This window comes from Sardina pilchardus, chromosome 10 (genome assembly GCF_963854185.1).
Source record: "Sardina pilchardus chromosome 10, fSarPil1.1, whole genome shotgun sequence".
Taxonomy (NCBI): domain Eukaryota; kingdom Metazoa; phylum Chordata; class Actinopteri; order Clupeiformes; family Clupeidae; genus Sardina; species Sardina pilchardus.
Genome location: NC_085003.1, coordinates 11,218,338 through 11,238,337, shown reverse-complemented (window position 1 = coordinate 11,238,337; position 20,000 = coordinate 11,218,338). Strand labels below are relative to the sequence as shown.

General features: G+C 47.2%; 1 protein-coding gene across 1 annotated transcript in view; it reads right to left on the bottom strand.

Moving 5' to 3' along the window:
* The window catches only part of igf1ra (insulin-like growth factor 1a receptor), a 102,208-nt gene that overhangs the window by 13,857 nt on the left and 68,351 nt on the right, over positions 1–20,000 (bottom strand). Inside the window, exons 3-13 of the mRNA XM_062547159.1 lie at positions 19,500–19,809; positions 17,450–17,586; positions 16,760–16,904; positions 15,114–15,322; positions 14,451–14,577; positions 13,729–13,964; positions 13,103–13,270; positions 12,379–12,583; positions 1,074–1,354; positions 457–599; positions 1–110 (exon numbers count right to left, since the gene is read on the bottom strand). The exon at positions 1–110 is cut by the window's left edge and continues 56 nt beyond it. Of these exons, the coding sequence (XP_062403143.1) occupies positions 1–110; positions 457–599; positions 1,074–1,354; positions 12,379–12,583; positions 13,103–13,270; positions 13,729–13,964; positions 14,451–14,577; positions 15,114–15,322; positions 16,760–16,904; positions 17,450–17,586; positions 19,500–19,809 (2,071 nt within the window). The remainder of the gene's footprint in view (positions 111–456; positions 600–1,073; positions 1,355–12,378; positions 12,584–13,102; positions 13,271–13,728; positions 13,965–14,450; positions 14,578–15,113; positions 15,323–16,759; positions 16,905–17,449; positions 17,587–19,499; positions 19,810–20,000) is intronic.

Below are 20,000 nucleotides of genomic sequence, written 5' to 3'. Positions count from 1 at the left end.
AGGGAGGTGGGCCGCACACGGGCCGTGTAGTTGCCAGGACCCAGGTTAGTCAGGCGCGCTCCTTTGAGCAGCAGGTACTGCTCCCGGGACACACACTCAAGCTTCTCAGACTGCAACACACACACATTCATACACACACACACACACACACACACACACACACACACACACACAGGTGTTAACACAAACTCACAGGATTGCATATACTGTACTACACAGAGCGGCTACACACAAAACAATATTGAAACACTATCGAAACCCACCAACTCAAACCATCAGAGAGCAAATGCTGTACACAGAGAATGCACACACCAAACACACACACACACACACACACACACACACACACACACACACACACACACACACACACACACACACACAAACAGCCTTCGATCCAGCACACCAGCCAGCGGCCCGGCGGAGTGTGAGTGTGAGTGTGAGTGTGGCACTGACCTCTGTGGCGAGGTTGTACTTGATGTCGTACATGAGGATGAGGCCGTTGGGGTGCTGGGGCTGAGGCCAGCGCAGCACGATGGTGCCCTCCACCCCCTCCTCCCGCTCCTGCAGCACCGGCCCCGGGACGTCGTCCGCACGCTCTGGGGACGCGCAAGGAGACGGACAACACACACGGGTTAGGGAGCTGTTGTACACACACATATAGTACACACACACACACAGACACACATACTGTACACACACACACACACACACACACACATACACACAGACATAATGCCACACTATGGACAGATTACTGAATGCTGTGTGTTTCCATTTGCTCAGATCTTCTTAGAGGTTCTTCATAATTTTGGCTATATGCATCTGTGACCGAGCATATGTGTGCATGGCTGTTTGTCTGTCTGTGCTTATGTGTATGAGTGTATATGTGTTTATTTGTGTGTTGCATGGTACTATAGCATGTGCGTGTATGCATGTGTGCGTGCGTGTGTGTGTGTAAGTCTTACCTGCAGGACATGTGCGTGAGAAGACGAAGGTGGCAGTGTGTGTGTACGCGTGTGTGCATGTGTGCGTGTGTGTGTGTGTGTGTGTGTGCATACAGTAAGTCTTACCTGCGGGCCGCGTGCGTGAGAAGACGAAGGTGGCGGCGCTGCAGCGGCGCACTTCCTGGTTGCAGGCGTGGATGTCGATGCGGTAGACGGTGAAGGGCCGCAGGCCGGAGATCTCCATGGTCTCCGAGTCCACCGTGGTCTCCTGGAAGGGGAACTCCCGGTCCTGCGCCTTGCGGTCCGTGGTGTTGCCCCCGGTGAGCGAGCTGTTGCGGCCCGTGGCGCCGTGCGTCAGGGTCCCGTTGGCCACGCCAAACAGATCCCGCCTCCGACGCTCCTGGGGTCTAAAACCCAAGAAGAGAGAGAAGTGAGAGGAGGAGAGGAGAAGAGAGGGTTAGAAAGAGGAGGGGAGAAGAGAAGAGAAGAGAAGAAAAGAGAAGAGAAGAGAAGAGAAGAGAAGAGGAGAGGAGAGGAGAGGAGAGGAGGAGAGAGGTAAGGAAAGGAGAGGAAAGCAAAGAAGACTAGGACAGGTCACCTCTTCATAGATGTCTAATCTTTCTTTGGCCTTGAGAACAAACAGCCTCAGTCTGGACTACTTGTGGAATAAGAGGCAAACATATTGTCTTTTTTAAAAATGGAGAGGGAGGGGGGAGGGCAAAGCTAGCATACTTTTAAGAAACTGCGAACAACACATTTGCACTTTGCACCAAGCACACTCTCAACAACACACTAAGAAAGGCACAGCATAGAGAAAGCATCTCATCCTCCCCCTCACCATGAGTAGGGACCAGATTACACCACTACAACACAGTTTGCACCACTGATCACTACGAGGGGGTCTTCAATACAGCTTCTCCCCATGGTTGGACCTCTGTGCGTGTGTGTGTGTGTGTGTGTGTGTGTGTGTGTGTGTGTGTGTGTGTGCAGGGCCATGTGGGTGTGTTCAAAATAACATGTCAAAACTAATCACTGAGGATCGATAAGATAGAACAACAACAGTAAATTGTTCTTAGAGAATGATAAAATGACAGTATTCATAGAATCATAAAGCCAAAATACAAGGTCCCTCCCTGCCTACTCAACAGAACAACAGAACAACAGAAAGCATGGCGTTGGGATGGTGGTACAAGTGGAGGTCGGGTGGCGGGGTGTTTGATAAAAAAACACATAAGCATCGGTGGGGGCACTGCAGGTGGGTTGCAGTCGCTAGGGGCTACATGCAGGCGATGGCGTTGGCATCAACATTAGCGACGGTAGCGGCTCACCAGACGTGATGAAGTAAACTGTTGGCACAGCGGCATATTCCACAACCCCAGCAGGGACCCCATCCCATCCCATCCCACCCCCAACCCCCCAGCACTGCCACCTTACCTAGGGCGGCCCACTGCAGTCGCATAGCGATTGGCTCGCTCGGGATCTCTGCAAAAATTGGACAGTCAGGCGACGGTTGCAATGGGGTGGGGGGGTTCTATATGAGTTGATTAGTGGGGTAATGACGGGCAATGGTGGACGTTACATGTAAACTGGACACTAGACGAACCGCTGATACGCATGGACACAAAAAATAGAATGCCGTGAGATGAATTATATATATACTTTACATATATATTGTATATATATATATATGTAAGTGACTTGACTTGACTTGACTTGACTTGAGATGAGTTGATGATGTGAAGGGTGACGAACAGTTAGAGATAGAGTGAGAGAGGGGGGGGCAGTCTCATCTCCTGCGGGGCCTCTGGTCGGTTTGTCAATGAGAAGGCCAGAAAGAGCTCATCTGCCTTATGATGAACCAGTAGTGGACCGTAGCATAATTCATAATTCACACACACACACACACACACACACACACACACACACACACACATATATATATATATATATATATACACACACACACAGACACACACACACATACTGTGGTCAGTGCTCCTCTCAGATTTCCTCTCTTCTCATCCTGTCTCTATGTGACCTTTTTTCAAACACTCCCCTCTCTCCCTCGTTCCATCTCTCTCTCTATCTCTCACTCTCTCTCCATCTCTCCCTCTCTCTCTCTCTCTCTCTCTCTCCCTCCCTCTCTCTCTCTCTCTCTCCCTCTCTCTCTCTCCACCAATGTCCTCTCGCTGCCCTCCTTGTCCTTTCAGGTTATCCCCCTGTCCTGTCCTCCCCTCCCCATCCCCTGCTGACCCCTCATAAGGCTCATGAAGCCAGTGCACTCTTTTTTTTTTTTTTTTTTTTTTTTTGAACTTGTTTTTTATTCCATTTATCAAGTGCAGTCATACAGTATGTCACAGATGATACAGTAAAATGCCACAGGTAAGTCTACAGAATGGTGAATTGTCCACAGATATCCTTCCTCCTAATCATGATGTGAGAAGAGATGTTTATCACAGCGATATCACATATCTACATGTATTACAACTAGATTTACAGTGCAAATGACCATTGTCTACAAAAAAAAATGAATTAAATTAAAATAAAATAATAATGATGATTAAAAAAAAAAAATACAAAAAAAAGGGGGGGGGGGGGCACATAGAAAGCAAGAGCACCCACAACATCTCATAAACCCACATAGGGAAAAATATGTAAATAATAATATTCTGCATATCATTCATATCAAGTGAAAATGTAAGGCAATGGGTGACCATTTGTTTAAGAATACATCTGCTTTCAGTTGTAGCAATGCTGTTATATGTTCCATTTTATAAACGTCTTGGATTCTGTCTCTCCATTGAACAACTGTTGGAGGGTGTGGCTTCAGCCAAGATGCTGTGATTACCTTATTTGCTATTAGAAGAAGGACTCTCAGCAAATATACTTGGCTATGCTCTTCAAGATCAACAGGCAGTACCCCCAGTATAAAGTATGATGGTTCAAGAGGTAGATCTATACAGAGACATTTTCTTATTTCTTCTTGTACATTATGCCAGTAGTCTAGTACCTTTGGGCAGTCCCAGAATATATGCGTGTGATCTCCCACCAAGCCGCAACCTCTCCAGCAACAATCTGAGGTGTTGCTCCATTTTGATGTTAAAGATGGAGTTCTAAAGTATCTCATTTTAATTTTCCATCCAAATTCCTTCCAGTTTGGGCTGCTGGTTGCCCTATGTCCTTGACTACATGACGTCTCCCACTGTTCATCTGGGATTATTGTGTTCATTTCTAGTTCCCATTTTTGTTTAATATCTAAGTTATTCTCTTTAAGTTCTTCTTGCAGTATCTTATAAATATGTGATATGAACTTTGTCTTCACTGTTCCTTTAGTTATTGATATAAAGAAGTGTTCTATTTTTGTTGGCAAGGAGCAGAGCTTATCCCATTCTTGATGCTTTTGCAAGTAGTGCCTAATTTGTAAATACCTGAAAAAGTCCTGATTTGGTAAATCATATTGCTCTTTAAGCTGTTCAAATGATTTTAGGACTGGACCATCAAACAACTGATCCAAAACCACCAAACCCCTCTCCTTCCATTTCAGAAATCCCTTGTCCAGTCTAGCTGGGGAGAACTCACAGTTGTTTGCTATCATGATAGCTCTGGAAGTGGTCATGGGAAGTTGTAATTTTTTCCTCACAATTGACCATATTTTTAAGGTATTCTTACTCCATACATTAACAATCTTATTTTTCCCCCATATATTTTGGTTTAAGAATGGAATTGAACTTAATGACAGAGTTGGACATTCATTCTGTTCCATTCCAACCCAAATAGTGTCAGTGTCTTGGGATATCCAAGCCACCATTGATCTGAGTTGGGCTGCCCAGTAATATTTCTTCAGGTTAGTCAAGTCCAGGCCTCCATTTTCTTTTGGACAAAGTAGTCTTTTAAATTTAAGTCTGGGTCGCTTGCTTTGCCAAATAAACTTAGACAGCCATTTATCCAATATAGTAAAGGTGGAAGCAGGAACATAGATAGGTAGTGATTGAAAGAGAAATAGCAGCCTAGGTAAAATGTTCATTCTAATAGTTTCTATTCTGCCTATCAGGGATAGAGGTAGGATTTCCCATCTTGTAAGGTCTGCTTTTATGTGGCCCATCAATTTCCCATAGTTGGCTTTAAATAATTTTGATAGATCTGCTGTTAAAATAATACCCAGATATCTAAACTCTTGCGACCAGCGGAAGTCAAGCCTTCCTGACAATTGAACTGGCCAATGTCCAGCTAACATCATTGCCTCTGATTTTGATTGGTTGATTTGGTAACCAGAGAGTTCTCCATATGTCTTCAGGGCATCTATAAGTGCAGGAACAGAAAGGATTGGATCACTTATATAAGTCAGGATATCGTCTGCATAAAGAGATATCTTGTGTTCCTTATTACCCATGTCATTAATGCCTTTTATTTCCTCATTCTGTCTTATAGAAGCTGCCAGGGGTTCAATATTTATAGCAAAAAGCAGGGGACTGAGACAATCCCCTTGCTTCACCCCCCTCTGTAGGTTGAAGAATTCAGAGCAGCATCCATTTACTCTGACACGTGATTTAGGATTTCTGTAGATAACCCTAACCCAATTTACAAATTTTGGGTGGAATCCCATGACCAGTAGCGTTCTGTACAGAAAGTCCCACTTTACAGTGTCAAAAGCTTTTTGTGCGTCAAAGCTTATTAACATTGATGTTTTCTTGTTTCTTTTAGCACAAGTAATGATGTTCAGAGTTCTCCTTATATTGTTAGCACCTTGCCTGCCAGGAATGAACCCTGTTTGATCTGGATTGATCAAAGTAGTAATATGTCTCTGAATTCTATGTGCTAAAATACTAGTCAATAGTTTTTGATCATTGCATATCAAACTAATAGGTCTGTATCCCTCACAGAGTGTTGGGTCCTTCCCTTCTTTATGAATGACGGAAATAATGGCCTGTGACCATGTCTCTGGAGGGTTGTTCTTGGATAGGGAGTATCTAAATACCTTAGTTAGTACAGGCGCTAAGTCATTTATGAAGCATTTATAGAATTCTCCAGGAAATCCGTCGACTCCTGGAGATTTATTACTTTTTAACTTTTTTATAGCATCTCTTATTTCGGTTTCTGTAATTGGTGTTATCATCTGTTTTGAGGCTTCCTCTGATAATTTGGGGAGATTTAAACCAGTGAGGAAGGTTTCAGTATCCTCTTCTAATGTTTGTAATCTGGGTTCTTTGTATAAGTTTTGGTAAAATGATGCAAAGGCATCTGCTATGTCTTTAGGTTGAGATACTGTTTTACTCTGTGTAGGATGATAAACCTTGGAGACAGTACGATTGGCTTGAGCTTTACGGAGTTGGAAGGCCAGAAGGCGTCTAGCTCTGTTCCCCATCTCGTAATATTTCTGCTTGGAAAATCTTAAAGCCCCTTCTGCTTTATATGACAAGAGTTTGTCCAAAGCTTTTCTGGCCTCCTTAAGTTCCAAGGCTATGTTATTAGTTCTCGTGATTTTGTGTTGAGTCTCTAAATGCTTTATTTTCTCTTCCAGATCTAATTGTTCTTTGAGTCGCTGTCTCTTTATTTTTGATGATATCTGTATGATTTTTCCTCTTAAAACCGCTTTTGCTCCCTCCCACAGAATTGAAGGATCAACATCACCATTGTCATTAATCTCAAAATATTCTTTTAGAGTCTTACTTATCTCTTCTACTGTCTCAGAGTTGTTCAGCAGTGATACGTTTAACCTCCAGTATCTGAAAAAAGAGTGCTTACCTAGGTTTATTTTCAGCACAATGGGTGCATGATCGCTTAAAGTTATAGGTGCAATGAGACAATCTGTAACTTTGTATAGGTATTGTTGGGGGAGACAGAAGAAGTCAATCCTTGAATAGCTATTGTGTACATTTGAGAAAAAACTAAAATCTTTTCCTTTTGGGTTTTTATATCTCCATGGGTCCGTAAGACCCAGTTCAGACATAAAGTTTTTTAAGGTTTTTGTTTTGGGGCACCAAGATCCCTTTTCCATGGGTGTCTTATCCATTTTCCCGTCCTGCACTGCATTGAAGTCCCCTCCTATTATTAATATCCCTTTTGAATTGCCTGCAATTATGTTAGCGATGTCTCTAAAGAACATTGGGTCATATTCGTTTGGGGCATATACATTCAATATAGATACCTCTGTTCCTCCAACTGTCCCAACAACCATGACATACCGACCTGCTTTATCCTGTATCACATTCTCTGTACAAAAGGACAGATTTCTGTTAATTAAAATAGCCACTCCTCTTTTTCTCCCATTTGATGCACTATACACTAAACTGACCCATTCCCTTCTTAATTTTGAGTGCTCACTCTCTGGTAAATGGGTTTCTTGTAATAATGCAATTGAGCATTGCATTTTTTTTAACTGACAGAATATTTTCTTCCTTTTGATAGGATGGTTTAATCCATGGACGTTATAACTCACTATAGTCAGATTATCCATGTGGATAACAATATCCCATAATATTGTCCTTCTGAGTTAACATGACATTTCCAATTGTAGGTCCATACCCATGTTTACAAAGCACCTTCTGTGACTGCTTAATTGTAAAACTGAATATAACATCCACCATTGTGGAAAACAAGAACACACAAACAGAACAAGAAAAGAACAAACTTCCAAAAGCCCGACTGTCCTAACAAACATAAAAACAGTCCCAACAAGGACGGAGAGTTGTGACCAGTCTCTCCGGGGATGTGCACACAGTGCAGTTGCAACTACAGCCTACGCTGAAATGTCGCCTATGAGATGGCCTACTGCCAACGCGGAGGGAAAAGGAAAGAAAGAAAAAGGGGGGAAGGAAGCTCAACTGAGGGGAACCCCTCATTCCTTATTGAGTGACTTTAAATGGTGATACTAGCCAAACACAATGACAATACCAGCTCTATAGGCTATCGTTTTTTTTTTTTTTTTTTTTTTTTTAAATCGTTACTCACAGTTCAGTTTCGTCTGATCAACGGCCTCCATAAACAATGCTCTTCAAATCTGCGTTAGTCATTAAGTTCGTCCTGTTGGATGTTGAAGCCTCCGACCAATTATTCTCCAAAAGTTCTGCCCGGAGCGTCTCCCGTTCGTCCAGTTGAACTTGGATGCCCAACTCTCCGAGTGTTGTGGCCGCATCTGCCAGAGTCGCGAAGGTCTTCGTTACATTTTCCAGGTGAATTTTCAGCTTAGCGGGGAAAGGCGACTGAGCTCTGATGTTCTTTTCTTTAAGCAGTTTCATCACGTCTCTTACTTGCTTTCGTTTCTTCTGGACGTCTGATGTGTAGTCCTGGTCAAAGAAAATCTTTTGTCCCTTGTATAACACTCCTCCGCGGTGTTTCCATGCTTCCTGGATGACCATTTCTTTGATTCTATAGTCTAGAAATCTAACGATGATGGACCTCGGGGGGCTGGCTGGGTCTTTCGGTCTCATAGTCAGTGAGCGGTGTGCCCTCACTATATTCAAATTGGGCTCCTCTAGTGACAGTGAGGTTCGAATGACATCAGTTATGAAACTCAGCATGTCTCCATGAGTGTCTTCATCTTCTCTCACCCCATATATTCGAACATTATTCCGTCTGGCTCTTGACTCTAGATCGTCACATTTTGCTGACAGGCTAGCATCTCTTTGCAACATGTAATGGAGGGCTCGTTCATTTCTTTGCGTTCTTTCTTCTGCGTCGCTCAACCTCTGTTCGTAGGCTATTCGGTCACTCGTTGTTCCAATTTCGTCGTCCTTTCATCCACTTCAGCAAGTGCGGATTCTACTCTAGCTAAGGAGTTTTTAGTTTCTTTAGAGGCTTCGGCATGTTCCTTTCTTAGCGTGCGCAGCTCAGCTAACACTGTCGCCATATTCTCTTCTTCCACCTCCTTTGAATTCGGTTGTTCGTCTTTTTTCGGTAGTTTGCCCTTCTTCTCTGTCTCTTTTCGACCGCTGGCCATTGCGGTAGATTAATGTGAGTAATTTGTGCAGAAAATAAAATGTTTAATTGAGGTTTGGCTAGTTTTTAAGAGTTCTCCTCAGGGAGCTCAAGAATCAGGCTGCTACTCCAGCCATGACGTCACAGGAAGTCCCGCCAGTGCACTCTTAATGTGGCAATGACGCAACAGCACTCGTGCCACTCTCTCTCTCTCTCACACACACACACACACACACACACACATTAACAGGGGCCCTCTAGAGGTGGACAGCGACAGCCCCGCTGGGGCCCCTGAGCCACGGGCCCTTGGCCGGGCATCAAGCGCTCCTCGTGCCTCCGACAGCTGAGTCCGGCGCACCAGCCCGGGCAGATGACAGCTCGCACGGTGCCAGCCGGAGTGCCGGCCAGATGGCAGGGCGGGCGGTGAGGTGGGGGTGGGGGGGTGGGGTAGTGGGACTGGACGCGGAGCATGCAGACAGGGTACCCGAGGTGGGCGCAGGGCAACACAGCGCGAGGGCAGAGTGGCGTGGCGTGGCATGGCGTGGCAGTCGTGCCTAAGAGAGCCGGTGCCAGGGCGCTGATCCCTGGGGAGAAAGGCGATGCGGCGGGCTTAGACGCGTGCGTCAGTCGGGTGACGTCAGGTGAGGAGAGACGGGCGGCGGGAGGGGGGTTCAGCCTGGCACAGCGCCCCAACAGCTGAGGCTGGAGGGCGGGAGAGGGAGAGGACTGAACCACTTGCCCCCTATGTGTGCTCCTCTCACTCCGGCCATCTCCTCCACTCCATACTCACTCTCCTCCTCTGACCTCCTCCTCTGCTCTCCTCTATCTTCTCTGCTCTCCTCTCCTCCTCTCCTCTCCTCTGTTCTGGGCGTGAGCGTGGCTTCACGAGCTTCACGGGCGTCAAAAAAAAGTTGAGCCTCAGTTTACTTTATGGTAATGAGCTATGACACGGTTCGGCGTCAACTAATCAGAATGTCAAACTTGCAGGATTGCTGCTTGTGGTTTGTTCGAATGTTTCATGTCATGGCTTTGACACTTTCGGCACCGAACTGGGTTGAGCGTCGAGCTATGAGCTTCACCAGCGACTTTGACACATTTGTTACTCTCCTCCTCGATCTCCTCTGCTCTACTCATCTTCTGTCATCTATGCAAGATGCTGATGTGAAGGATGGCATGAGCAGTTTTAAGAAAGAGAGAGAAAGAGAGGGGGGTCAGTGTCATCCTCTGCGGGGCCTCTTGTGAGTTTGCCAGATGAGAAGGCCAGAAAGAGCTCCTCTGCCTTTTGATGAACCAGTAGTGGACCACAGCATAATTCATAACTCTCTCTCTCTCTCACACACACACACACACACACACACACACACACACACACACACATACTGTGTTCAGTGCTCTTCTCAGATTTCCTCTCTTCTCATGTTGTCCCTATGAAACCTTTTTTAAACCCTCCCCTCTCTCTCTCTCTCTCTCTCTCTCTCTCCATCTCTCATGTTCTATGTCAGAAGCATGACATGATACAGTCTACATGACTGGCGTTTCCCTACTGGTATCATGTCTTTCCTGTACTGTAACTGACTTTGTGTCCAAGCATTGTCAAACACACCCAACCAACCTATTCAATATCTTTATGATGAAGCCCCACAGCACCCTACACACACACACACACACACACACACACACACACACACACACACACACACACACACACACACACACCTCAGCACCTTCCAAAAGAGCTCTTCGTCCTGACGCTTGATGAGAGAAATGTACCTACCCCACCTCATGCCTGGCATTGGAGGATGAATTTGAATTCTAATTGCAATGTGGTCATCAAGAGGGAGGAGAGTGAATGTGTGTTCTCAGGCTGTATTGACACAAAATTGTGTGCATGTACAGTATATATGTGTGTGTGTGTGTGTGTGTGTGTGTGTGTGTGTGTGTGTGTGTGTGTGTGCGCGCATGTATGTGTGTGTTTGCGTGTGTGTGTGTGTGTGTGTGTGTGTGTGTATGTGTGTGCCTGCATGTGATAAGGAGTGTGTGTGAGCTACAGTACTGTAGCATTGGCTCCACAGGGAGAGTCTGATTTACATTTAAATGGCCTGTGCTGCTCTGACTGCTACTTTGACTGCACAGCAGCAGCATGTGTCTGAGTCCCCACACACTGCACTGATGCCCTGTCCCTACCACTGCTGCCACTGCTGCTGACATGGAACTGGCCACACACACACTCACACACACACACACACACACACACACACACACACAGACACTCACACTCACACTCACACTCACACTCACACTCACACTCACACTCACACACACTCACACACACACACACACACACGCACACACACACACACACACACACACACACACACACACACACACACACACACACACATACACAAACACACACAAACAGGCTCATTGGTGGTGGAGTGGTGCATGAGGGATTAGTGACCTGAGACAACCCTGAATCAGCGCTTATGGGTACACGCGTGATCTGTGCATGTGTGTGTGTGTGTGTATGTATTGGTGTGTGTGTGTGCCCTATGAAGTCACAGGGTGCAGGGAGGAGGTCTCTGGAACAAGCCAAGAGCTGTAGCCACAAGCAAGGTAAATGGATAACACGAAGCAGTTGTCACTCGCCATTCTGGCAAACAAAGATGTTATGCTCCTTCAGGCTCATTAATCAGATCTCTCTCTTTCCCTCTCTTCCTTTCTCTCTCCCTCTCTCTCTCCTTCTCTCTCTCTCTCTCTCTCTCTCTCTCTCTCTCTCTCTCTCTCTCTCTCTCCCTCTCCTTTTCCTCTCATGGCTGTATTTGTGTTCTCTTACAGTAATTAAGGCCAGCTACTACATCAGATGAGATGGAGACCGCCAGTGTCGTCTTGGCAACGGGACAACCACACCAGCCATATGGGGCGGTGTGCAGGTTCAGCGTCCTCATCGAGACCGCACCGTACCATTTCTCCCTGCGCCCCTAACCTGTCATCCTGTTGCAGACCAACCCCCCCATCCCCCGTCCCCCCCACACACACACCACACACCCCACCCAGGTTCCTCATTCTGCCTGACCCACATCGGAATAATTATCCGAAAGATCTCCTCCCGCTCCGAGTGCTCCGACTCTGGATCTAATTCCGCTAAACAAAACAGCCCCGGGCCTATGAGCTCAACCCTTTTGATAATCGCACTCCAGGAAAAAGGGAGGAAGATGGGAGGGAAAACAGCGGAGGAGAAAACAGAGAGAAGAAAGGGGCCCTTTGAATGAGCGCCGTAAAGCGTGGAGAACACAACAAGGCCCAGGGACAGCCGGAGCCAACTGGCTCCCTCCATCCCTCCCTCCATCCATCCCTCCCACCCTCCATCCATCCCTCCATCCCTCCTTCCTACCCGCCATCCCTTCATCCAACCCTCTCGCTGGCGCGCAGTTGGGCTCCTCTGCTGCAGAGAGAGTGGTGCGTTAGCATTAGCGTTAGCTCAGGCCACGAGACGGACCCGTGCAGCTGGCCTTACCTCGGCACGAAGATGGCGTTGTGGAGGAAGTTCTCAAAGACCTTGCGGTAGTCGCTGTCTGCGATCTTGGCCTGCAGGTCGAGGTCGTTCTTGGTGCACGGGCAGCAGGGGCCCTTGTCGGCGCCGGAGGCGTCGGACTTGGTGGGCTTGGTGTCGTCCTCCATCTCGGAGCCTGTGGCCGAGATACGGGTGGGGAGCTTCAGCCCTGAGACACGGGGGAGAAATGGGGGAGAGGAGTCAGACAGAACATGGGTCTTCAGCGGATGGCACACAAGCCACCTACAATCTTGGAAGAAAGGGTTCTTGGGGTGCTATATAGAACCATGCGAGCTTTAAAGAACCCTTAGGAGTTCCTTTGAGGAACTTTTCAAAATGTTTTAAAGAACCATTTAGAGATGTTTGAAGCATGCAATAGAACCATTATTGGTTCTACTGTATTCTACTGTATGCAATGTTCCTGAGCATCATTGCTCTAGCAAGGAGGAGAGAGGAGAGGAGACGCGTATGTGAGGAGAAATAGGAGCGCATAGAGGAGGAGATGGGGACAGAATGGACAGGTGAGAGGAGTTACTGAGGAGCAACTCGAGGGACATGAGAAACAGAGGTCAATGCATCCTGTTCACTGGAGTCCCTGGTCATATACAGTAAGGATACCCATGGATCAACAGGTAGGTAGGGGTTAAAGGTCAAGGGAGAGAGTTCAGAGGTCGGATGCCATACTCACCCTTGGAGCAGTAGTTGTGCTCGTAGAGCTCCCGGTCCTCGGGCTGCTGCTGCCAGCGCACCAGGTAGAAGGTGATGTTCCCGTTGGGCCGCATGGGCGGAGACCACTTCACCACCAGGGAGGTGGACGAGTTGGCATACGCCCGGGCATCATGCGGCATCGAGGGCTCTGAGTGACCACGCACATGAACATACAATGATTTTTTTTTTTCTTTTTCTTGAATTTCCCCTTGGGGATCAATAAAGTATCTATCTATTTATCTATATATCTGTACAAATGAATGAGAGAAGGTAAATAATGGATGGAACACTGGGAGAAAAAAATTAAAAGAAATAATTGCTTGAATGTTGAATGAGGCAGGACTCTCAAATCAGATCAATCAGATTATTTCAGAATGCTTCTGTCTATGGGTCTACACACCTTTAAGGCTTTTATAACAAATGTTGGTAAAGGTGTATGCATATATCATTTAAACCTGGTTCAGCATTTACACATACACCAATTTGCTCCCAGCTCCCATTGCGTTATTTCCCTGTGTGTGTGTGTGTGTGTGTGTGTGTGTGTGTGTGTGTGCGTGTGCGTGTGCGTGTGTGTGTCTAATTGCATGGTGTGGTCATGCATCTCACCTGAGGGACTGGTCCTGATGTAGACCACCTCGCTCTTGGCCCCCAGTGACTGGTGGTCCTCCATCATCAGAGTGACGGCCTTGACGAAGATGGCGTACTGCGTCCACGGCTTGAGTGGCGCCAGCAGCACCCCCGGGTCGGTCCCCTTGTCCTGCGGGAGGTCCACGTCCACCATGTTCCAGCTGTTGGAGCCGCAGCCGTCCTGTCCGTCAAACTCCGTAATGTTTTGGAAGGGTCTGCGTTCGGAGCCAGAGAAAGCAGTGGGGAGGGATAGCATTGCACATCAGTAGGCCGGAGCAAGATGTCTGGCCAAATTGGCAGTCGCCAGACAGAAAATATTTTTTCATCAAACTGGAACATTCGTCAGTAAACGTGTCACTACTGGTTCCAAAGGTGCCTTTAGAGATTACAAACATCTGTCAGTCTGAATGGGTTATGTATGAACTGACGGCACTAATAGGAAGGTCATATAAACTGTCAATACGGTACATTACTCATTATTATTGATTACATATAATTAAACACTACAAGTGTGCAGTATGTCTGTAATTCAACTACTTTATAGAATGTTGCACTGTAAATGTCTGTGCAAGTTAAGATCTAAGACACCTGTTGCTATTCTGAGGGTTATTGGTGTTTGGGTGTTTGCCTTACTGGAGATACTGTACTGTAGCAATGCAGTTTAATGCTGAAGAATGAGATGATCCTGTTTATGTACTCACGCTTCTTTGTAATAGACGATGAAGCTGATGAGGTCCCTGTAGTCCTGTAGTCGGTAGCGCTCCCATGTCAACTTGATTTTGTTACTCGCTGTGCTGTTGGATTTAAACTTCAGCATGTGCGTATGGCCTGTGTGGACAGACATCACAACATCATTACAGGCACAGACATGGAGGTGGACAAAGAAATGGACCCTTGACAGCCACGTGAGCCTTAATCTCTGCCAAGATCAAACCTAATCAACTTAAACCTAATCTTAATAACAGTGTTTATTGTCTGCGAGTCAGGACAATCTGTCTTTTTCCAACTGCCACAAATTAATGCCGTGCTCAGATGATGGCGAGATCTGAGGTCTTAGTACAAAGCCCCCGAAAAGTGTCGGACATCTCACCGCCTGCAGGCGGACCAATTAGCCTGTGTCAAAACTCCAGTCACATCAGTGGACGCCGTTCGAGCGTCTTTTACCACAATTAAGGCTGCGACTGCAGCGTGTCGGGCTGGACTGACCACAGCAGAGCGAAAACAAATTAGACACGAAACTGTCTACAAAGGCTGTCTCAGAATAACAAATAGACTCGAGGATGTGGTAGGGCAGAAACAATGCGAATGGCCTCAGCTGCCTCTCTGAAATGTCCATGGGGACGGGATGGTGTTGGTCAACTCACAGCTTGCCCGTTCGCCGTTGTTCCGGACATCGGCCACCTCGATCTTGCCTTTGACGCCAGTCTTGTCCCACATGGCGACGATGTCACGCTCGCACAGCTTGGGGTTGTGGCGGAAGAACAGCTTCCCGGCTTTGATGGTCAGATTGTGCTGGTTCCAGTCCCACAAGGCCTGGAGATTCTGGTTGTCCACAGCCGAGAAAGCATACATACTGATAGAGAGAGACAGAGACAGACACAGAGAGAGAGAAAGAGAGAGAGAGAGAATAAAAGAGGGATTTTAACATGCTTTTTTAATCACCAGCTGTGGTATTTTCCATTGCACAACAATAGGGTGAGCTCAACTCAAAAGACGCTCGGCTGCTGCCCACTTGGTTTTGTTTTTGCCAGATGAGGAGTAACGTGACACTGTGACAGAATGCGGATCATCTGGCCGGGCTTCGCCTCGCTTGAGTGCGCTATGTTAAGACGAGCCGCGCCGTGCGGATCAGGTGTCCCCGGCGTGGCCACGTGGGCGCCGGACGCCTGCTGCTTCCCAAACGGACGGTCAAAAAAAAACGGGCAGCCTGAGGGGCCGGGTTGTGCACCCACAGAACCCCCGAAAGGCCCGCGGTGGGGACGGCACGGCTGAGAGAGGGCACCAGTGGCAGGACTGGACTGGACTGGACTGGACTTCACTGTCCCCTTTCAAAACTGGAATGGGGAAAATGTGCGTATCTTTTCACTACGAGACCAGTGAAACTCAAGCTCATGGGAGAGAGATGGCGATGAGTGTGGAGGGAAAGGCTTTTCCCACGACCCTCCAGGTCCCTTCCCTCCCTAAAAAAAGCCCTCCCCTCAAACAGCCTTGCAGAGCCCTGGCCGGGGTACTGGTGACATCACACACACACATAGGCGACGGGGGTGAGGAGATGCCAGTCTGTCAACAGCGGCAATTACTGCACTTCTTTGATATTTCCCAGGACCCATCTCTAAATGGTACATCCCTCCGACCAGCGACGTGTCGTCGTCCCTTCTTTGAAGAGAGGAGAGTGTGAGCAATTCAAAACGCCACAGATATCTGAGTACAACGTTTCTAAACACTTTTGCTTTTGAAATTGGTTCGTCAGCTTAAAGAAATCTGCAGATGCAGCTTCAGTGTAGGCGTGCATTCTCCATCACCCTCTCATGTTCCTAAGCAAACAGCCATAGCCATAACAGGCATGAAATGTTTTCTGAGGAAATGTTTTCATTTCCAAGGACAGTATGAAGTGGCATCCCTGTCAAGTCAAGTTACATTTATTTAAAAACAACAGTTTTTAGTTGTACCCATGTGTTTTCCATTTTGTGGCAATAGTAAATATAAACAAGACTAAAAGAACACAGCAAGAGTTTCAAAGAATAAAAATATACATGCAAGGCATATACAGTAAAAGAAATAAAGGCAAACAAATGAAACACAATAAAACATTTTTAATGAAATGTAAAACAAATAACTAGAATGGAAGTCAAATTTAAAAAAAAAAGAATGGGGCCAAGTATTGAGGCTTGTGGAACATTTGATGCAATGTTGGACATTTGAAAAGATTTCATTTTGTGTGTGTGTGTGTGTGTGTGTGTGTGTGTGTGTGTGTGTGTGTGTGTGTGTGTGTGTGTGTGTTGTGGCTTACCCATCCAGCAGCTCCTCGCCGTTGATGTAGCGGAGGCTCTTGAGGAAGGAGAAGGAGCCGAGAGTGTGAGAGTGACGGATCCTGACGTAACCCGTCACCGTCTGAATCAGACCCATGAAGCTCTCCAGCTCCGACACTATGTTCTCTGGCAGGGAGATAGAGGGAGAGAGTGAGATAAAAAAAAAAGAAGAGTGAGACACACATACACAAAAATAACCTCAAACTGTGTGCTTCGTGTGTAACTAGCTTAATTTACTAACTGGCTTACAGTTGTTCAACACTAACCTTTTGTAGGTAAAACATACAACATTTGAACCTGAGGATGTTTGAGCGGAATATCTGTCTAGCATCTGTATCTGTCTTTCCTTCCACTCTAATGTGTACAGTACAGTAATCTCCAGCATATAAGCCGCATTGTGTATAAGCCGCAGGCAGTGTTTTATGCAAGTTACAAGAAACAAAACCATATTAAAACCATATTACTGTAACTGCCCTCCTGTATTAACCTCATAGCTGAAGACATTTTGCAAAATCAATGTATAAGCCGCGGCTAATAATTGGGAAATTACGGGTATGTCCTGCTATTCCCCAGGTCCCATTGATAACTGTGTGTGTGTGTGTGTGTGTGTGTGTGTGTGTGTGTTTGGCACAGTGTTTGAGGGAGTCCTCAGGTGGTAGTCGTGTACTTACTCCCCCGGCGGATGTTGATCTGCAGGTTTCCTTTGATGACAGTGCAGCCCTGAAGAGCCTGGGCAGCGTTCACCGAGTCGATGACCTTTGAATCACACACCTTATCACAGAGGCCGTCACACGCATTGCAGAACATGCTGTTTAGAGGAAAGTGTGTGTGTGTGTGTGAGAGGGAGCGAAAGAGAGAGAGGGAGGGGGGTTGGTGAGGGAGTGAGATATATTCAGAGGAAGAAAAAAAGAGAGAGAAAGAGAGAGAGAGAGGGGGGGGGAGAAGAGAGAGTTAGTTAGGGACAAGCTGAAATCCAAACATGATGAGGGGCCAAACAGGCGGAATGCCAAGGATCTGCGACTGGATTATGATGTCTCACGAAAAGATACGCGTGTCCATGTAATCTCTTTTTCCCTCCGTAAAAGGTCAGTGTGTATTTCAGAGGGTGTAGTCAGAGTCTGCCACTGAGACTCGACGTGAACCCCTTGGGTGGGAGACGGACTGATTCACCTAATGGGGCTCAAGACAAAACAGGGCTGGTGCAGCCAAACACACAGCCGCACAGAGACGGTGTGGAAAATGTGATGAATGGAAAAGGAGATTTTCAAAAACATAGGGATACGCTGGATGAATGAGGACTCTTGAAATGGCAATGTCTCTCTGAGTCAAACAGAAAGCAGGGGAGTCTGTGTGTGTGTGTGTGTGTGTGTGTGTGTGTGTAGGGCAAGGGGGGCATGCACACACACGTGCTGCCATTATACAGGGAATCGGATACACGCCATTAAGGAATTTACTTCATGATAATTGCTTGTCCCGTGTACTTAAATATTTCACCCTTCGCTGGCTGATCATTACACACGGCTACAATCAGACAAGTTTCCTCTCTTCCTGATTTACACATATTTCCACTTGGATGTCTCGGGAGGAATGCTTTTTTAATTTAAAAAAAGAGAAAAATAAGCAGGTGAGATGAGTGGGAGCATGTCCTTCGAGAGCTCGACTTCCTTCCGCAGGGCACATGACCTCCGTGTTACCTGAGCAACGACTGCGCTGGATTCAATCTTTAATAGAGTTTTTCTTTCCTTTGGCCCGGGGGCACATCCCGATTGGAATCGCCTTCTTTAAGTATTTAGAGTGCGCGGGGGTGAGAGGGAGGCCAGCGTGAGCCTCAGGTGAATAATTTAGCACTCCTCAGCGTGATGACGACAATGATGCATGAGGGGCCCCAAAACAGCACAATACACACACACGCACACACACACACACACACACGCACACACACACACACATGCACACACACACACGCGCACACACACACACGCGCACACACACGCACCCCCCCCCCCCCCCCACAGACACACAGACACACACACACACACACACACACACACACATACACCCCACACACACACACACACACACACACACACACACACACACACACACACACACACACACACACACACACACACACACACACACACACACACACACACAGTGCTTCATCAGCAGCTTCAGGGCTCAGATGGGCGCTCTACAGTATACACCTGACAAGGGGAGGCCAGTGGAGAGCACCTGTGGCTGTGAGGTCAAGAGGGTCAGCACCAGGCCTTGTGTAATTGACAATGACCTCTTGACCTCTGCCCACTCTTAGTCCTGCTTACCTGTGACTGCTGTGGCTTAGAGAACAGGACAGCTGAGATACAGTAAGAGTGGTGAGTGACAGAGCAGGGCTCCGAGGCCCTGAGTGCACCTGAGTGGCCTGGCTGGCCATGACTTGATGGGCACCTGGCTGTGTGGCTACGTGCAAGGCTATAGACTTCAGCTCCAGCCACTGGAGAGCAGGCCATTTGTTACCCCCGATTTGTTGCCAAAATAAGTATGCCATTTTTTTTTATGAATAAGGTTTCTTCAAACTGTCTCTCTGTCTCATCTGTTTCTGTTTCAGGGTATTTTATATGAAATGAAGGTCCCTTTCTTACACAGAAATCTGTCTCTCATCCTACACAGACATTTGTCCCTCTGCCCCCTTGGCATCCCCATGGAGATGCCCTCTCTCACCTCTGGCTCTCGTTGTGGGTGAAGCCGGGCGGGCACTCGAAAATGCACTCGCCAGCGTGGATGACGAAGCGCTCGGACTCCTGTTCGCTGACCAGGTGCATGTGGGCGCAATCCTTCTTGGAGATGCAGCGCCAGCCCTCGAACTTGTAGGTGTCGGGGGGGCAGTCGGGCACGCAGCGCCCGTCGTGGTCGTAGTGCAGGCAGGCGGCACACGTCTGGTCGTTGCCCGGCTCGCTGCAGCCCCCCAGGCACTGCGGGTGGCAACACTCGCCCGCGTCCGTGCACGCCCACTCACACCTCTTAGGGCACACTGGAGAACGAGAGAACAAGAGGGAGAGAGAGAGAGAGAGTGAGAGAGAGAATACAGGAGGTTAGTTTTCATCCAGTTTGCAAACATGCAGACATCTGATAAAACCTGCAAGTCTATCTTGACGCAGTACATGCTCCTAATTATCTCCTTATACAGGTACGCTAAACAAGTGTTTTGACCACACTGTTTTT